We start from the raw sequence: 17,561 nt of genomic DNA on the forward strand, positions 1-17,561 counted from the left end.
CCGGTAAGACTCAATCACCTACAAGGCCAAACACATTCCCTGCCGCAGATTGCAAAATTAGATAGATTGGACGGGTTTCTTTTGACCTTTGGCGCTCATTATGTAAGGTCTGATCTTAGTTTACGGAAATAAGTTTGTTGATGATTGAAAATATCCAGCTGATATGTGCAATTGGAGGTATCATGCATTCCTGGCACTTTTATTTATATAAAAGACGCCTTTCTTCTTTGTACAGTAGTGTTACAATATGGAGACAGTTGGATACTAGAATCTTGTCGGTATTGTCAAAAGGTCTTGGTAGGTGTGTGCCCCGATGTGTCAGTTGTTTTTCTCTTGTTTGTCTGTTTATTTGCCTGGTTGTGTTTTTGCTATTGATAGTTTGGCAATACTGCATTGTTTCAGTAAATCTGAATTTCTCATGGGGGGGGGGGGGGGTGGTTGAAGCTAGGTCTCAATATGGTATCTAAAATTGGCATCGGACCCAACCTGTATCTTCCCTCCGGGAAATTGATTTTCATGTGAGCAGACCACTTGGGACAGGAAATGAATTCAAGTGATTTCCCTCAACTTCCTTAAGGAGAAACATAACAGATGGCGTGACGAGGGCTCCAAAAAGAATCCTCTGAAACTGCAATGTCCATGACAACGAGACGATATACGAGGATCGGGGGTGGGATGCATTCTCTCTTGGAAATGTCACGCCGTACGAGCACACAGGCAGGCAACGATCTCCAGGGAGAAGTGGGTTCCGCATCTTAAGATGGATTAACCAACATATTGGAAGGGGCTGGTAGACAGGTAAAGCGGAAAGGTAGGCTGAATTCCTCCCCGCGACTGGGGGCCCTCATCCAAACTCTAGACGTTCAGCGATAATGAGGCTCTTGTCTCGCCGTGCGTCTGCAATTTTACCTGTCCTCTTGGGTAATGGAACTCTTGCGCAGGTAGATGGAAATGAGAGAAAGTAGAACTCGATGTACTCTACTTACTTTATTAGGACTTTACCGGCTTCTTTCTTGTTTGCTTGAGACCTTGTTGTTCTTTCAAATACTTGAATATACCTTGAGGCGAGGAGCAAGGGTGACTAGATTGCAGATGTTATTTTTTCATCCTAGATTATCTAGCTAACCTAATTTTACAGAAAGGTTTTTTAAATAAGTAAATAAGTATTATAACAATTTGAATATGGTGCATCTACTCCAATGTCTTTACAAAGTTGGATGATGTCTTTAATCCTGTCTGCACCGTACGTTAGATTAATGCCTGTCTACACTAGTTTGGCCAGGACGGAATATACCTCCCTGCATGGTCACTGGCAGGTGGTTATCTCATCAAATCAGCTCTCAATTAACATAAGAAAAAGGGGTCCATGGGGGATCAACGGGTACCGCTTAGACATTGTTTGCTATATAGAGGGCGCAAGTAGCTACTAGTTGTGCAGTCCCGCTTTAAAATATCGTGTTCAAAGTTTTTGGTTCATCAAACCTATATTTACAGTAAAAAGTGACCAATTATGAAATTCTTTCTTCCCAGTTTTATCTGCTGTAATCCTTTTATCCATTACCAATCATACTCAATTCTCAATTACCAATAATTATTATCTAATTCTATCATTAAACTCAGGCGAGTGGACTTACGAGATAATTGTCAATTTAGGGCGGAAAAAACATGCTGAGCCCTTATTTTTAGAACAACTCTAAATTACTGCTTTAATGTTGTTTTTCTAGAATAAATCCTTTGTCTGCTCCGACTTTGAAGTAGTTCCGGCAAGGTAATTGCATCGCTTGGGTAAAGGTGTTCGGACAGGTATTCCCAGGAGTGGAACTTATCCTGGCTTGAGGCAATGTTCTCTTTATGTTGGTCGAGTGTTTAGGTAAGAGGGAAGAAGGGGATGATCGAGGCCCACTTGTTTCTGTTTTGTAAAGGAAGTTTGTTTTCAGGTTAGTAGAGGCGGAAGGTTTTTTTTACCTCTGTTACATGATATGAATTAATAATTGTTTATAGGTACTAAAGAGGGAAGAAGAGAATATATGATGAAAGTGGGATCCTATGTTTAGGGGCCCAGCTATTTCTCTTATTTGAAAGGAAGATATTGTCCTTTGAGAGCCAGAAGGATGTTAGATCTGTGTGAAGTGTTTTAAGTTAACGCCCCTCTGGCTCTGGGCTGATAATGATTTTGGTTGGTATTTCAAAATGTTAGAAGTGTGTCAGGAGAATGAAGTATGATCTGTTTCAAGGGGCCCAGTTGTTCTTCATAGGTTTCAAAGGATTTTGTAGGATCGTATTGCAAGATGTGCATGAAGTGGTAGAATTAAAGAAGAGTCGAAAGGCAAGTGAGCATGGAGAGGAAAAAAAAACATTTGGTTGACTGATAATATCATCCAAAACGTTTTGCCTAAAAATGTTGTCTTTGAAATTGGAATATCTAGTGGAAGGAATGTTAGAGACCTGGCAAGAAATGGTCTGACAGATAATTTGATATAGAATACATGGAAATACAAAAACACCAATTATACATACATGATAGGTAGAGAAAGAGATTTTATATTGTATTGAGAGCATATACAGCAGGATGTGGGGATAAAGAAATATGCAGCATTTGGGAGGGGAAATACTGATTAATAATACAGTGACATTTGAAAATGGAAGATTATAGAGACAATTCAGAGCACACGCTATTATCGATATGATGGGAATTCAAGATTCTTCCTAGCATGTTTCCGTAATGCTCATAGAACATGAAGGAGATAAAAACTATAGCGTTATCTTTCTTAGCATTCATCTGCTTCGATTGGGTGTGGGTGTGTTGTGTAGAGGAAGGCATTTGCATTTAAATATCGTCTGATTGGAATCAGAAGGGCATTAAAAGCATGTGTACTCTAAAACAGAGTTAACGCCCTCCTGGTTCAGAACAGATGATATGGAGGAACTTTGGAAAAGCGAATCTTTTCATTTTCAATTCCTGTCTTTTCCTCTGTGTGTTGTTGATGCATGGTTAGAAAAGGTATTCTATAAGGAGGGAAAAGCAGGCAGGCCGTCTTTAGGAGGGAAAGAAAAGAGAAAACATTGTATTTCATTAGAGAGATCCATTCAAGATCAGCGTCTTTTAATCCCCTCTTCCATCATCGCATCAGTCGAGGACAGGTATGCGTTACCGTGACTGATCACCGAAGACGCTTCTCGTGGCGAACGATTCTCTCACGTTGCGTTATCCTGACAAGTTAGCGCTGTCGCCCCGTCGGTAAGCCCCTCACGCACCTCCGGGGTAATGTTTTGCGTGTCGTTCACCTTACGTCACCACTGCAGGTGTGCAAGCAAACAACTTTCCTCTTCTTGTCTTTCTCGACACCTCGTGCCAGGGATTTGTTGCTTGGTAGATTCCTGCCAATTTAGAGCTCTTATATACCGATGCTCCTCTCTGCATTAGAGGACGGCTTTCCTAATCACTATTAACATATTATGAGGCTTTAACAAATCTATATACCTGGGGGCTTTTCCCAGAATAAATGTCTCTTATCAAAGAGTGTTATAAGTATATCCCATCCTTGATCGCTAATGGTAAAAGGAATTCAATCCTGCCGAGGCAAGGAAAAGGGAAACACTTTATCGGAAAAGTGAGAAAGGAAATATCCGTAGGTTTGTAGAAAATAGTTGAGTTAACTTTAGAGTTATATCATTTTGAAAGATATTTTTTGCAAACGACCAGTTGAAATTGGACCCAATCGGAATTGGTTTGATAGCTAGTCATCATTGAATTAAGGTTATCATGTCCTCATGAACTCTATAGAAAGTACAATCTTCACCTCTGATTTTGACATGAACCAAACCTGAGAAAAAATTTAAAAGAAATAAAGTCAAATTGATTATTTCCTTGTGATAACAACAGAAAACAAGAATACAAACAACAACAACAAAAATGCCCTTGAATCAAGTACGACGTGTTATTGATTCTTTCCATAGCAATCTAACACCTCTGCATGGGGACTGCTAAATTACCTGAAATAGCGCCCTCTTGTAGTTAAAGGAAATATGTTTGGACAGCTCGATGACTCAATACATCCGACCAAAGCCAACCTGTAAGGAAACGTTGAGGCGTTCATCTACCTTTGCATCTGCTCTGGACGGCCATTATTCTGCATTGATTCTCATCTTCCCTCTAATTAGATAGGATATTGAAAGTTCTTAGTCGATGTTGAAACTTGACCCTCCAAAGAGAGATACAGGGAAGGGGGAGGTGAAACTCCTGGATACAGCTAGGAGAGGAAACCGGTGAAATTAACAGCTGTAAAAGTAAGAAGAACGACATAACCCATAATCTCGCCATCTCGCTAGGGAATCTCTTGAATCTACTCAGGGGCCAGCAGGGGCGGCCCTCTCCTTGGTTTTTTTTCCTAGGAGCAACCTGAGAGAGTTGTTTTGCGAGGGGCGACGGTGAAGGAAGATAAAAAACGGAGGGAAGGAAAAAATTGACAGACATATTGGTTGACAGTAGGAGACGTCGGCGGCAGGTAAAACAAGAAGCGCTAAAAGCCCTTTCGCCACCGTCATGAATAATCATGAGCGAGTTAGATGAGGTGTTTTCGTGCACCTTGAGACGGCATTGCGAGGCGGGAGACAGATGAGGAAAGGTGTTCGTGGGGCACAGGTAGAAGAAATAGGGGTACACCAACATTCATCACAAGAGTTTATTAGAAATGTTGTTCCCAGGCCAGTCTGGTACCATATGGTTGTTTTTAATCATCATGCGTGGGTAAAGGCACATAACAACTGTGATTCTTAATTAAGGCTGACAAGAATTGATAGTTACCAGTGATTTTGAGGGTTGGATATTTGTTCATGATGTTTATCAACAAATGAAAATTATCTAGGCCTCATTATTACCATCTAAATTTGGCATAAAAGTCATTATTCTTGATATGATCAATATTTTCCTAACCCTCACCTCTCTCTCTCACACACTCTGTCTGTCTCTGTCTGTCTATCTCTCTCTCTCTCTCTCTCCCTCTCTCTCTCTCTCTTTGTCGCCCTCTCTCTCTCACTCTGTCTCTCTTTCTCTCACTCTCTCTCTCTCTCACTTTGTCTTTCTCTCTCTCTCTCTCTCTCTCTCTGTTTCTCTGTCCCTCTCTCTCTCTCTCTCTCTCTCTCTTTCTCTCACTCTCTTATTTTTATTTTAAATCTCGCCATGTCTCTTCTTAAATTCCTTGCTCTAGTTCTATTAGCTTTTACTCTTTTCTCTCTTACCCAATTCCCCTTCTTATGTATTTTTACCTTCCTTCTCCTCATATATGTATATCTCCTCTATATCTTGCTGCCATACTCCGTGCCATGTTAATCAGCCCCTCTTGTCATCTCGTCCCCCATTAATATATTGGGGATCGCCTAATCCTTATTAGTTGGGGCGACTGATGGGGTGTATACTGATTCACATACAAGAAATGGATACACAAAAATGATATTGCTATTTAGATGCAGCATAATCCATTATAATTGACAAGCCAGTGCTAGGCCAGAGGGGTCCAGAAAAAGGGCAAGAAAATGGCATCTTGCTTTGATGAATGGTTTTCCCTTGCAATGTAATTAAGGATATCTTGACTTCCTGCTTTCCCTGTGCTAGATTAATGTATTTGTCAGTAATAACATGCTCCCGTTATCAATATTAAATCTTATTGCATGTGATGCTTATGCTTTATATTTAAAAAAAGGCATTATGTTGACATCATGTATTGGAGACATACCTTTGATTTGCGTCTTGTAGTCCAGGGGAACCTTCCAGAAAATCTTTAGGAAACATGTCAATAAAAGTTTGACTTTTGTCTCATTCAGGCTGGTGGTTATATTAGAATAGTTTCTAATGATGCAAAGGAGACACTTTGATATGTAGATGCAGATCTGAACATTTTACAGTAAGACAGATGTATGCATCCAGTCATGCATCTATTGATGCATCAAATATAGATTGTGAAATTATTGATTTTGATCAAGCAAATTATGTAGGTCACACTTGCTTTGGAAAATCGTAAAGTGAAGAGCTATTTGAGAAGAGGAAACAGAATAAACACAAAACCTCCTCTTCCACCCCCATTCTCACCAATGTCTGACAGCTTAGAGAAATTTCACACGCTGCTCCGATTGAATAAATTAACCTTTTGTGTCTGCACACCTTTACGTCTTGCGCACCTAGGAGACTATATGCTTGAGACGCCTTTGCATGAAAACAGTTTTTATTGGCAGTGCCTTGATGTGAGTTTGGGGGTTTTTATTGGAAAGGTAGCATCGCCACAGGAAATGGGTGCACCCAGAGACGGGCCACCAGCGCCGTTTGCATTGATGCCGTCAAAACTCTGATGTCGGGGGGAAAAAAATCAATGTTTGAATGGCACGAGGCTACGAAATCTGGAGCTAAAAATATCATAGATGTTGATTGTAACTCATGGAGTTAATCCGTAAGGGCAATTCAAAGGTGTTTTAGTAATTTATTATATTTGTAATTTTGTTTTTGATGAAAGTAATGAACATGGTTAATGTCAAGAGGATAATTTTCCTTGATATGTAGTCTGTTCTAGGCTCAATTAGGGCTATGAACATGACCTGATCAGCAGGTATACCAGAATGTTGGATGTAGATTGTTAAGAGATTGAACAGAAAACCTTGGACTTGTCACCAACTCCTAGTACTGGAGAAGGTTGCTCCTTGCCCTGTATGGATTAGATACAAATTATTATTACCCCGGTCATTGGATTCAGTGCTTGCCCGCACAATCTCCACTCCCTGGGGAGCATTCCAGCCAGGCATTACTTGACGCTCAAAAACTGTTTGACCAACAATGACAGTCGCATCTTACCGTGTACCCATTTAACACCTGGGTGGAGAGTAGCAAGTGCAGGTTAAATATCTTGCCAAAGGATATTAGTGCCGTGTCGGGATCCGAACCCTCGACCTTCGCATCTCCAGTCAACGGCTAAACCACTCATATCAAACACAATATACATCTTAATTTTGTTAACCTCCCCCCACCCCAACCCCACCGGACCCCACCCATCCCGCCGAGCCCCACCCCACCCTCATTTTGTATGCAAACAATAACCATAATTAATGTCTTGAACATCTCTGCTGTCTAGATCTAGCTTATTTCCCTTTCCCTGTCATAGCTAAAGCAAGTCAAGTTACATTTGGATTAAATGCTGCACATTGAGATTTCGGACAACACGTTATCCTAGTCGAGCCACATGCTCCATCAATATTCTTTGAATAATGGATGAAGTTGTGGCTTGAGAGGCCAGCCTAGGTTAAAAGCTACCAAGGTGGTCATTGACTTCAGATTATGAGACAAGAAAAGGGGGAAAACAGGATTCCCCCCTTATTCACGAGGAACAAGAAAACACATTTTGTTAAAAGGAATGTTTGCTCAAATTTTACATTTTCGAGTTTTGAGGAAGAGAATGTTTTGTTGAATTGCAATTTGCGATAAAGCTTTTATTTTCTTACTAAGACTGCCGCGAGTATAAAGGCAATGATACTCATTTTGGAGAAGTAATGTATTATTCATCTGAGTAGCATTGACAAAGCTTAAATGTTGTTAAGAAAAATTTGTGGTGAAGCTTTCTTTCTCCCTCTTTATTTCCACTTTATTTTTACCTCTTTGCCCTCTCTTCCACTCCCATTCACACTTTCTTGAGGCATTTATGATTGCCTTTCATAAAAAATATTTCTTCATCACATCACACTTTATTCTCTCTCTCTCTCTCTCTCTCTCTCTCTCTCTCTCTCTCTCTCTCTCTCTCTCTCTCATGTGACTGCATGCTTCAAGGGAAAGTAGCATGACTGAAACATACCAGTGAGGAAACATTTTCAATCCATTAATGAGATTGTGGAAATAAAATACTTCCTCCAGCTGAACATATCTTCATCTCTAAATAAGATTATGAGGTTTAAGTCCGATAGTATGGTGTCCTTAATCATGTAATTGCATTATCCATGGCAGGTTTGAAACATATATATCCTGCCCCATGTAAGAAGCTTATATCCGGAATGCTTACCTGTCCAATATCTCCTCTCTCGACAGCTAAAAGGGCGTTATGTCTGTAATAAAGGGGGGTAAGTTCATGCCCTTCTGGCTCTCAGCAGTAGATCCCATGTAGGCTGTCATAACAAAACCCCAGACGACACGAATGTAACGTCGCTTCCAGCGCGACGGGGAAATTGATTTTCATCTCTCCTTTATACCTGATGGGCATGGAGGTGCAGTTATAGGGCTATCATCACATTAGATTTGTGCCTATGAGATACCATAGATACGGGTAATCCTCCCCGTAGCCATTGGATATATAAGATGATTAAACCTTAAAGCAGTCATACTTTTCCGTCTTCATTCAACCCACATCATCGCTATATATTCTACTCCCTTTGTAATATGAGACAATTTTTTCAGGGCCGGTTAGCTCTAAAGTTGGAGCTGTTAATTTGGGTTTCTTTTTAGTTTGTATTATCTCTTAGATTTAGTCTATCTAGAGGCAGAATGATTTTTACCGTAAATTTAAGATATTTCATGCAAGTGATCTCCTGTTTACACTCTGCTTGACAATGACACATTCTTGTATTCATGAAAGAAAATTCACAGCAAAGCAGACAATAAAACAAGTTGAATTTTTTGTTGCAGAATAATGTGACAGTAAGCAACCGTGTATCCTTCTGGTTCACAGAGTGTAAAGATAAGCATTGCTCCAATTTTGTCTTATTTCAGAACCTGTTTCAAAACATCCCTAAAGGATTTGACTCTCTATGGTACTATTTTCTGTTTGGAACCAGGAGGGCAGTAACTTATGATACGATATGGCAATCATACCCCCCCCCCCCCCTCTCCCTTGTGATTAAGTGCATACTCCCATTCAATGTGCCCCTCCCTCATCCTGAAAGTGGATAGACGCCCCTCGTATGAATGAAGCCTGGTGAAACCTTTTGTAAAAGGTCAGAACAGGTAGATGTCCTGACTCTATCATAGCCCTGTAATGATGATGTGAGAAAAGCGCCCTTTAGGTTAACCTTACTCTGGTCTAGCTTCTCGTCTCCAGTGGTAGGAGGCAAGAGCTCATGGGCCCTCCATCCCACCCCCATTCTGAAAATTGAACAATGCCCCTGGTATTGAGAGAAGCCCGATGAACCCTTTTTAAGGGTAACTGTCCTGGATTGTAGCTGTCCTGAATGGTCTTGTGATGATGTTGTGAGACAATTATGTTTGGGTAACCTCACTCTGGTCTAGCTCTAATCTTCTGTAAGATGAAGGCAATATCATGATCAGGATGATGATAATTAGATGGATACTCTTTTGCAACCGATTTGTAATAACTGCAGAATTTTTTTTATTTTTAGATATTTAGAATGAAACTTTAAAACACAAAATGTTCGTTATATTATGGTAAAAGAAACAGACAGCTAATATTTATGAAGAGACATAAAGAAAGAGAAAATGTGAGAACAAGTAATATAATAATAATAATAATAAGATATTTGTATACCGCAAATTGCAAATTGCCTCTAAGCGGTTTAGAAGAAAATAGCTGATAAGTAAAGGAAACAGAATATAGAAACACAATAACAAAATTGAGAAAAGAATTTTCACTGAAAGCGCAAGTCAATTATAAATGTGTGAGGGTCTTACAGGCTTTTGGTCATTAATAATAATTATGCATCACGAGTAACACCCAGTGATGTATTACGATGAAGAAAAAAAAGTAGTCTGTAATGTACTGAGAGAGACAGAGACGGAGGGATAGAGAGAGACAGAGAGGGACTCAAATTGCCAGAGTACTACATCAAGAATAATTTGGGATGACTGACCATATTTATATTCATAGCCAGGGGGTGAACATATATATACTCTCTTAATGAATCTTTCCATCTTACTTCATGCATCATAAAACAATCCGTGGACAAGACTTCCAACAGTTACTGCTCTTAGTGATGATGTTCTCTTAACCTCATGAATATTCATTGGTGATTATACCCCCCGGGGAGCATTGCCAATGAGTTGTTTCGTAAAGATGTAAATGACATCCATGGATGAACTCTAGATCAACCCCAGGTCCGTTGGCAGGATGAGGAAAATGAAAAATAGATTTGAAAGCCTATATTGTAAAGGTTTATTCTGAATTATTCAAGGATATCCATCACAGATGTATGTACAAGAAAAGAAAGTGAGCATTATGTTCCATTTTTTTATGGTCACTACCATTCCTCATCCATTATAAAAACAAATCTCTTAGTGATGATGTCCTGTTAACCTCATGAATATTCATAGAATGGTTCAACCCCTGGGGATCATTGCCAATGAATTTTCACTAAGATGTAAATGAGGTGGATGAACTTGAGATCAACCACAGGTCCCTAGTTTTCTATCTAACTGTTATAGAGAAATAAAGAAAAGGGCAAGTAAATATGATAGCATGTACTTTTTAGTTTTATTCTGAATTATTCAGGTTTATCAATCATTTTCTTGTCTCTGAAGGCAAAATAAGGTTTTCAAGTCAGTCGCAATTTATCATATATTTTTATCTCAAGTCTAAATCATGTGACAAAACTAGGGAGGAACCCAAAAGAACCACATATTTTATTTCAGACAGAGATCACAAAATCATCAACACAAGAAAGTCTATAGAAATCATTTTTTAAAGCTATAAAATTAAATTAAAAAAGAACAGGAAATGAAATGCCTTTTAAAACATTAGAGGTCCTGTAATAGATCTAAAATTGAATTAATTAACAAGAGATTTGAAGAAACAAAGATATTTGTAAGTTTAGGCGAAGTAACAAGGTAGAGAGGGGGAAGCCTGTAGCTCAAACTTCAAGGCATGAAATATCTGGAAGGAAGCATAAGAAAAATTTAACATATAAATCTAGAAAGAGAGGATTAATTTGTAGGAAATGGTAAAGGAACAGAGGGGAGAATGGATGAAGAAAGAGTAGAGAATATTGGGGATTTAAAAGAAAAAGAGCACTGTAAAAGTGAGTGGTAGCGAAAGTGTCAAATAGAGAGAGGGAGTAAAAAGAGAAACAAGGGAGAAGATCTAGAGAGAGGAGACAGTGAGAGAAAGACAACAATCTTAGGTATAGATTTCTCAGCTTTTTAATACAGTTGCCACGATAGTTATATGAACCTTGCCACCTTTGCATTGACGTAGCTGTCCAACCATTATTACTGCTGACGATAGGGGCCCTCCACAAGGCTGGAGCCTGGAAATAGCCAGCCAGCCTCATCACACCGTAATGTTTTCCGTTAAGATATACCCAAGGATATACCCAGGCGGAAAACAGTAGTCAATAAATTTGGCCTGTGCTGGCTATTTTCAATTGCATGCATTCTGTGTCTGAGCCAGGCGAGCACGTCTTTTTTTTCTGGTGAGGAGGTGGTGTGTGGCGTAGCACGGCGTATGATGATAAAGATAATGGGATGGTGTTATTGACGATGTGGTGCTGGTAGAATTCTTAATGTGCCACAGTGAGGAGACAGAGGGCATCCAAGAGGCATCCGGGAGCAGAGGTAACTTGCGTTTATTATTATCCGTCTCACATGTTTTGCCTGTGTCGTATGTTGTTTCTTTGAGAGTGGAGGTGGACGTGGCTACGTGCAGTATCGGCATGTGTGGAGGAGTGTGGTGATCGAAAAGGCAAAATGGCTGCCATGCGCTGCGTGTCAGTTTTGTATTGTAGTCGTAGAGTGATCCTTGCTTTGATCTGTTGAAAGACATTCTTATATGTTGGAATGACATGGATGCTGCTCATGACAGATAGACAGGGATGTAGATAGATAGAGAAACAGATAGAGAAAGAGAGAGATGGAGAGAGAGAGAGAGAGAGAGAGAGAGATAGATAGAGAGGAGAATGGAAAAAAACAACAGGAGAAATTAATGTATTTACAAAGGTGTGTGTACTTCTAGAAAATTTGAGATGGGGTAGCGGGTAGTTAGCTGTCTATTAATCAAACACATGAAAGATAAAGAAAGGAAAAAGAGAAAGGAGAGAGAGAGAGAGAGAGAGATATGTAGAGAGAGTGGGGGCTAGAGAAAGAGGGAGAGTGTGTGATGAGGAGAGACACACTACTTCTAAAGCACATCTTCTACCAATCCCCATCATGTTCTGGTTGTTGTGGTCACTGTAGAACCAACTATTTTAATGCGCTACCCAAAATTTAATGGACTTTTCTCCACTATATCTACATGCATCAATAATACTCTACATGAGAACAGAATTGATGATGATAGTGGCCTTGGTGTGGCGAAGTAGTCCATTAATTTGTCACCGTAACCCACGGTAACCCCCATCTCTATAGCAGAGAGACATATTAAGCATCCTTTGTGTATAGTAATTAACATATACCCACTGTAGACTGCTCAGGCTCAATAAAGCAGAAGCGAGCTGATGAGGCCCACCTTAGGTATGTCTGTATATACAACTGGAAAACATCGCCATACGTCGCTTTATGTGGCGTGCGTAGTTCCAGACTTCTTGCTAGTCGGCGGCCATTATTGTTTGGGTGTCGTGCTTTTTACAAGCTTTACATTCGGCGCAAGACATTTTCCTTCCTTTCATACCGCACTGTCTGCATCGATGTGTGTACGCGAATGCAAGTGGTGTTGGTGCGTGCATGGAGTGTTAATAATATCGCTTTATTTGAGTATAGCTACCTGTTGAGCTAGCACAAGGCTTAATTCATGCATATACTTCAACTTGAATACCTATATTAACCTGCTCACAGCCGAATTCTCTCATTGTCATAGGCTTAACACAGGGTACAATCGGTTACTGCAATCAAGGGGTTAAACCTTGTGTTATGTTTTTGTATGATGCAAGTGAAAAATGCTTTAACAAATATTTTTTTCTTTCTGAATACTGATTTTAATTTCTGTTCTATAAGACGATATGTTTTGGCTTCTATTTTTTTAAATATTATAAGCAGACATGCTGAGATTCGATTGACATTAAAACTTGATAAATAGGTGTTGATTTACTTGCTCTTACATTTGTAGGTCTGAATACGTAGAGAGGTAATTTTCCACTCTAAAAAGTGTACCAATGAATTTTTCTGTAATATCAATTATAAATGCTGAAGCTTATATTTTATGGAGCCAATTTGGATTTTTATGTTTCAAACAAGGATAAAATAGCCTTTATTTCTTTGTCATTATGATTGCAGCATGTTTTTTTCAGATTACTTCATTTTATCTAGAATTAAATGTTTAAAAGTATAAACCTGCATTATATGCTTTAACTAATGATATCTCCTCTAATAACATAATAATAATAATAATAATAATAATAATAATAACATGTCTTGTTTACCCAGGGTAGCCTCATCAGTGTTAATGTTTGTCCCATAGAGGGCCGTGCAATCATATCATTACCCTGGCTTACGAGTATTCCTTAATATAGTGCAAACTTCAAAATACTCGGCATATTAAAACTAATATTTTTTTCTCCTTTATTTCCATTCATTTTTTTCTCTTATCATGTCGCACAGAGAAAGGTAACAATGTGATGAAATTAATTTTAGTCTGTGAAAATTTGTGACGATGCTTGACTATTTTGCTACATATTTGTTGTTGTTTTGTTCTCTATCTTTATGTTATTTCTGTATTTTGCTTATATTCAAAGTTGGATGATATGGTTGTTTAAATATTCATTATTGTTGATGTTTCTTTTTAATTGGCTATTTTTGTTTTGCTTTTCAGAAATTATTTACTATTGATCAGTTTGTCATATAGTTTTCTATTTCTTTGTTGAGTGTCTTATTTTGATCGATTGAAACTCAAATTCAAGCCATTTATCATCATTATTTTATTATTTTGTAGGAACTATCTATCTCGGTTTCTCAATAAATTATGCATGCCATTCATTTCAATTATTCATCGATGTTCACTTTGATACTTCCATCTTGCATGTTGTCATTGTCAAAATATATTCGTTTATTTGTTACCAAATTCTCTTCATGTTTCTAGCACTTTTATTTGGAATTTTGATGTTAGTTGAATCTTTTTGTAGTGTTTTGTAGTAATCATAGACTTTTCCTTTGATATTCAGAAAAATATTTTGATAGAAGTCTCTTACGTGTGAATTCAATGCAATGGGATTTCTGTCGGATTGATCTCACCCATTATATCTTTCCAAGCAATGAAACTGTCTAAAACGTCAAATTTCAGCCACTTAAAATTGTGCTGCTCGGCCTGATATCATTTACATCACATTTCCGTTGAATGTTGCCACCTTTTTTGGAGCCCTCTTGCTCCCAATCATAGTCAATGATTGAGTGATGGTGTAGCGTACTTGATCAATGAAATCAAGCCAAAGAGAAGCACCTGGACGGGTATAATATCTCAATATTCAATCTCATAATTGAGGCACCCTGGAAGTGCTCAAGATATGGTCACCAATCTGCTGGTTTGACTCTAGGGCCTAGCTAGCTGTGCCTGATCTGTGATGGCCTCAAGAATATTAGAGTGCACACGCTCAGACCAATTATATTTTAAAGGGATTGGGTATCTTCGCCTCAGATTCTAAACAAAATCCTGGATTAAGCTCATGCTGCAATCATAATTATAAACCTTCAGGTAAGTCAGGATTCCCATGACATTTACAAGCCGATCACCTGTCTGATTATCAAGATATTTATTATTGAAATTCAAAATTTCAAAAAACTTTTTCCAAACGATTTTTATAACACTAGTCTATTTGGGAAAATGATTACCGGTATAAACAGCTCACTCAAAGATTTTTACTTTTTTGAGGCACTTCATGATCATTTTGAAGTGCAATTTTTCAGGTCTGCAATATTACACCATATCACAAACACTGATAACACTTAGGGCCATGCATCTCAGATTTGCAAAACTGGAAACATTGTTAAACCTTGCTTTAATGTGGATAGTACCAAGGTACAGGGATAGGCTTTAGGAAACGGATGATTCTAGTCGGAGCCAATAGGAGTGTGAGGCTTATTATTGCTTAAACTTAAAATTAAAGCCCACTGCACTACTTATAGCTACTTGCGCCCTTTATATAGCAAACAATGCCTAATCGGTGACCATTGTTCCCCATGATCCTCTTTTGCTTATGTTAATTGAGAGCTGATTTGATGAGATAACCACCTGTCAGTGATCTTGCAGGGAGGTCTAGTCCCCCCCCCCCCCTGGCCAAACTAATGCAGACAGGTTTTAAAGGCAAACAGTGATGATTGTGCTCACCAATTCTAGGTTAAAGATTAGGGTTTAGGATTAAGGGTTAGGATCACGATGACAAATAGGGTGAGGATAAGGATAAGGAATAGAATAAGGGTATTAACCGCAATAATTAGAATGGGGTTACTCATTAAAAAGAAAAAAAGTGAATTTTTCACTCAGTTTTCACTCCAGCAGGAGTCATGTCAGTGATCACTTGTCTAGAAGTAAATATCAATTCATTTTTAGAGAGAAAGCACTATTTTCACCCTCCATAAGATTCTCATCAGTGATAAATCTATTTTTTGAAGAGAGTAGAGGATAAGGATTTGGGTAAGGGTTAGTGTATAGGTGTGCATGTATCACGTTTTCCAACCATATTATTTCTCTAATTTTATTCTATATTCATGGAAGGAGTGCTAAATTAATTTGACGGGAAAATTTTGACGAGAAAGCACCACTCAGACTTACAGCCATATATCAGACTTCCTGTGGCCACGAAAATCACAAGTCATTCGTGCACATGTGGCTATTATTTGATCTTATAAAAATGTTTTAAATTGTCTGTGGGTGGAACACTTGCACACAAAACACCAGCACAGGAACAATCAGCCATAAATGCATCTATCTGTAAGCTATCTTCTTTAGATATGAATTAAGCAGGCTACAATAGAATTTTATTGGTTTTCCACCTCCCCCGCCAAAGCGTGCTAGTAGGTTAATCAAATTTTAATTGCCTACATCGAACCCTTGCCAGCCGAGTACACACACAAAGAAAACATGTGTAAGGTAGGGAACAAAACGACTGTTAAGGGGATTGGGTATCTTTGCCTCAGATTCTAAGAAAAATCCTGGATTTATCTCATGCTTCAATCATAATTATAAACCTTTAGGTCAGTCAGGAATCCCATGACTTTTACAAGCAGATCCCCTGTTTGATTATCAAGATATTTATGATTGGAATTAGAAATTTCAAAAAACGTCTTCCCAAAGGTTTTTATAACACTACAGTCTATCAGGAAAATGAGTATAGTAAAACCGGTCACTCAAAATTTTTACTTTTTTGAAGCACTTCATGATCATTTTGAAGTGCAGTTTTTTTATAGGGCTTCAATATTCCACCTTAACACAGACACTGATAACATGTAGGGCCATGCATCTCAGATTTGTAAAACTGAAACATTGTTAAAGAATGCCTTTAAGCCTATGTTTGCATTACCTACGACAGACAGCGTCTGGATTTTGAGGAATGGAAAACATGCCGTCTCATTCCAAATTATTGTGTATGTAATCAGTAAATTGGCAATTGCCTCTCACCTGAAAGCATTCAGGCGGGATCAAAATGTCTGGGCAATGCTGCGTTGCTTAGCAACAGCGATTATCCCCATGGCTTATTATCAACTCAGCTGTGAAAAGTTGGATGATTGTAATAAATGATGTGTTCATTGGGAGGTTTTGAAAGAGATGTATTGGCAATATTTCATTTCTCTCTGTGTAATTCGACTCTTGAGCTTATTAAAAGAATTTAACATTTTTGATGATTTATGACAAGAAAATTAGAAGCTATTTTCCTTTGGGTGCAGTGTGTTTAACGCCCTAATACAACAGACGTTCAATGTAAGGATGTGCTTTCTACTTTAGGGGGAAATTCATTCATCTTTTATTTTACATAATTTGATTGGATGATGCTGAATAGTGCTTTATTTTTGAGGATGTATAGTCAAGATGAGAAATTAATGTTTAAAAAAAATGAAGAGAAAAATAAAAGTGAGAAGATTTTGAAGAGAAAAATGCATAGGGGAGATCAAGCATCAGTTATGGAGACTTTACTCAAAGAAATGAATTGGTCCTCTTTTTTTATTTTTACACCGGCAAGGTGCAAGACTGAATGAATGAATGAAAATCGCTCAGATAGGAATTTACACCTGGGAATTTGATGATGCACCAAGCTTTCAAAGCCATGCCTCCCTCCAAACAGCAGGTCATGCAAGCTATGAGTAACAAGTCCTCAAAAGCGGCGAAAGAGTCAGATATTATTCCGAAAGGAGTTGAAAAGAAGTAAAAAAAGGGGAGAAGAAAATAAAAACTTGATGTTAACCACTGAGTAAGAATTGAAATCGTACACCACTTGTTTGGGAGTGCGCTGCTGTATTTGAAAGTGTTGCCAATCTGCCTAGATATTTAATGCATGATGACACGTCATGTCTACGATGGCGCCAGACTGTCTGGGTACTTGTTTACCTACCTTCTTTTCTTTTACCCATCCGCGCTCCGCCATCAAACGGAATCCTCGAGTCGCACGTGGATTGCGAGAATACTCCAAAACTTTCCGTGCCTGCTCAATCATTGTGAAGATGGAAG

The 17,561-nt window shown here is 38.6% G+C and overlaps 1 protein-coding gene across 5 annotated transcripts in view; it reads left to right on the top strand.

Annotated features, from left to right (window-relative positions):
- The window catches only part of LOC582967, a 72,205-nt gene that overhangs the window by 33,344 nt on the left and 21,300 nt on the right, over positions 1–17,561 (top strand). For 4 of the 5 annotated variants that reach the window (XM_030980817.1, XM_030980820.1, XM_030980821.1 and 1 more), the window contains exon 5: positions 13,508–13,513. The exons of the other annotated variant lie outside the window; for it this stretch is intronic. In XM_030980817.1, the coding sequence (XP_030836677.1) occupies positions 13,508–13,513 (6 nt within the window). The remainder of the gene's footprint in view (positions 1–13,507; positions 13,514–17,561) is intronic. 5 annotated transcript variants of the gene reach the window in all.

This window comes from Strongylocentrotus purpuratus, unplaced genomic scaffold, assembly GCF_000002235.5.
Source record: "Strongylocentrotus purpuratus isolate Spur 01 unplaced genomic scaffold, Spur_5.0 spur5_scaffold_11, whole genome shotgun sequence".
In the NCBI taxonomy this organism is placed as follows: Eukaryota; Metazoa; Echinodermata; class Echinoidea; order Camarodonta; family Strongylocentrotidae; genus Strongylocentrotus; species Strongylocentrotus purpuratus.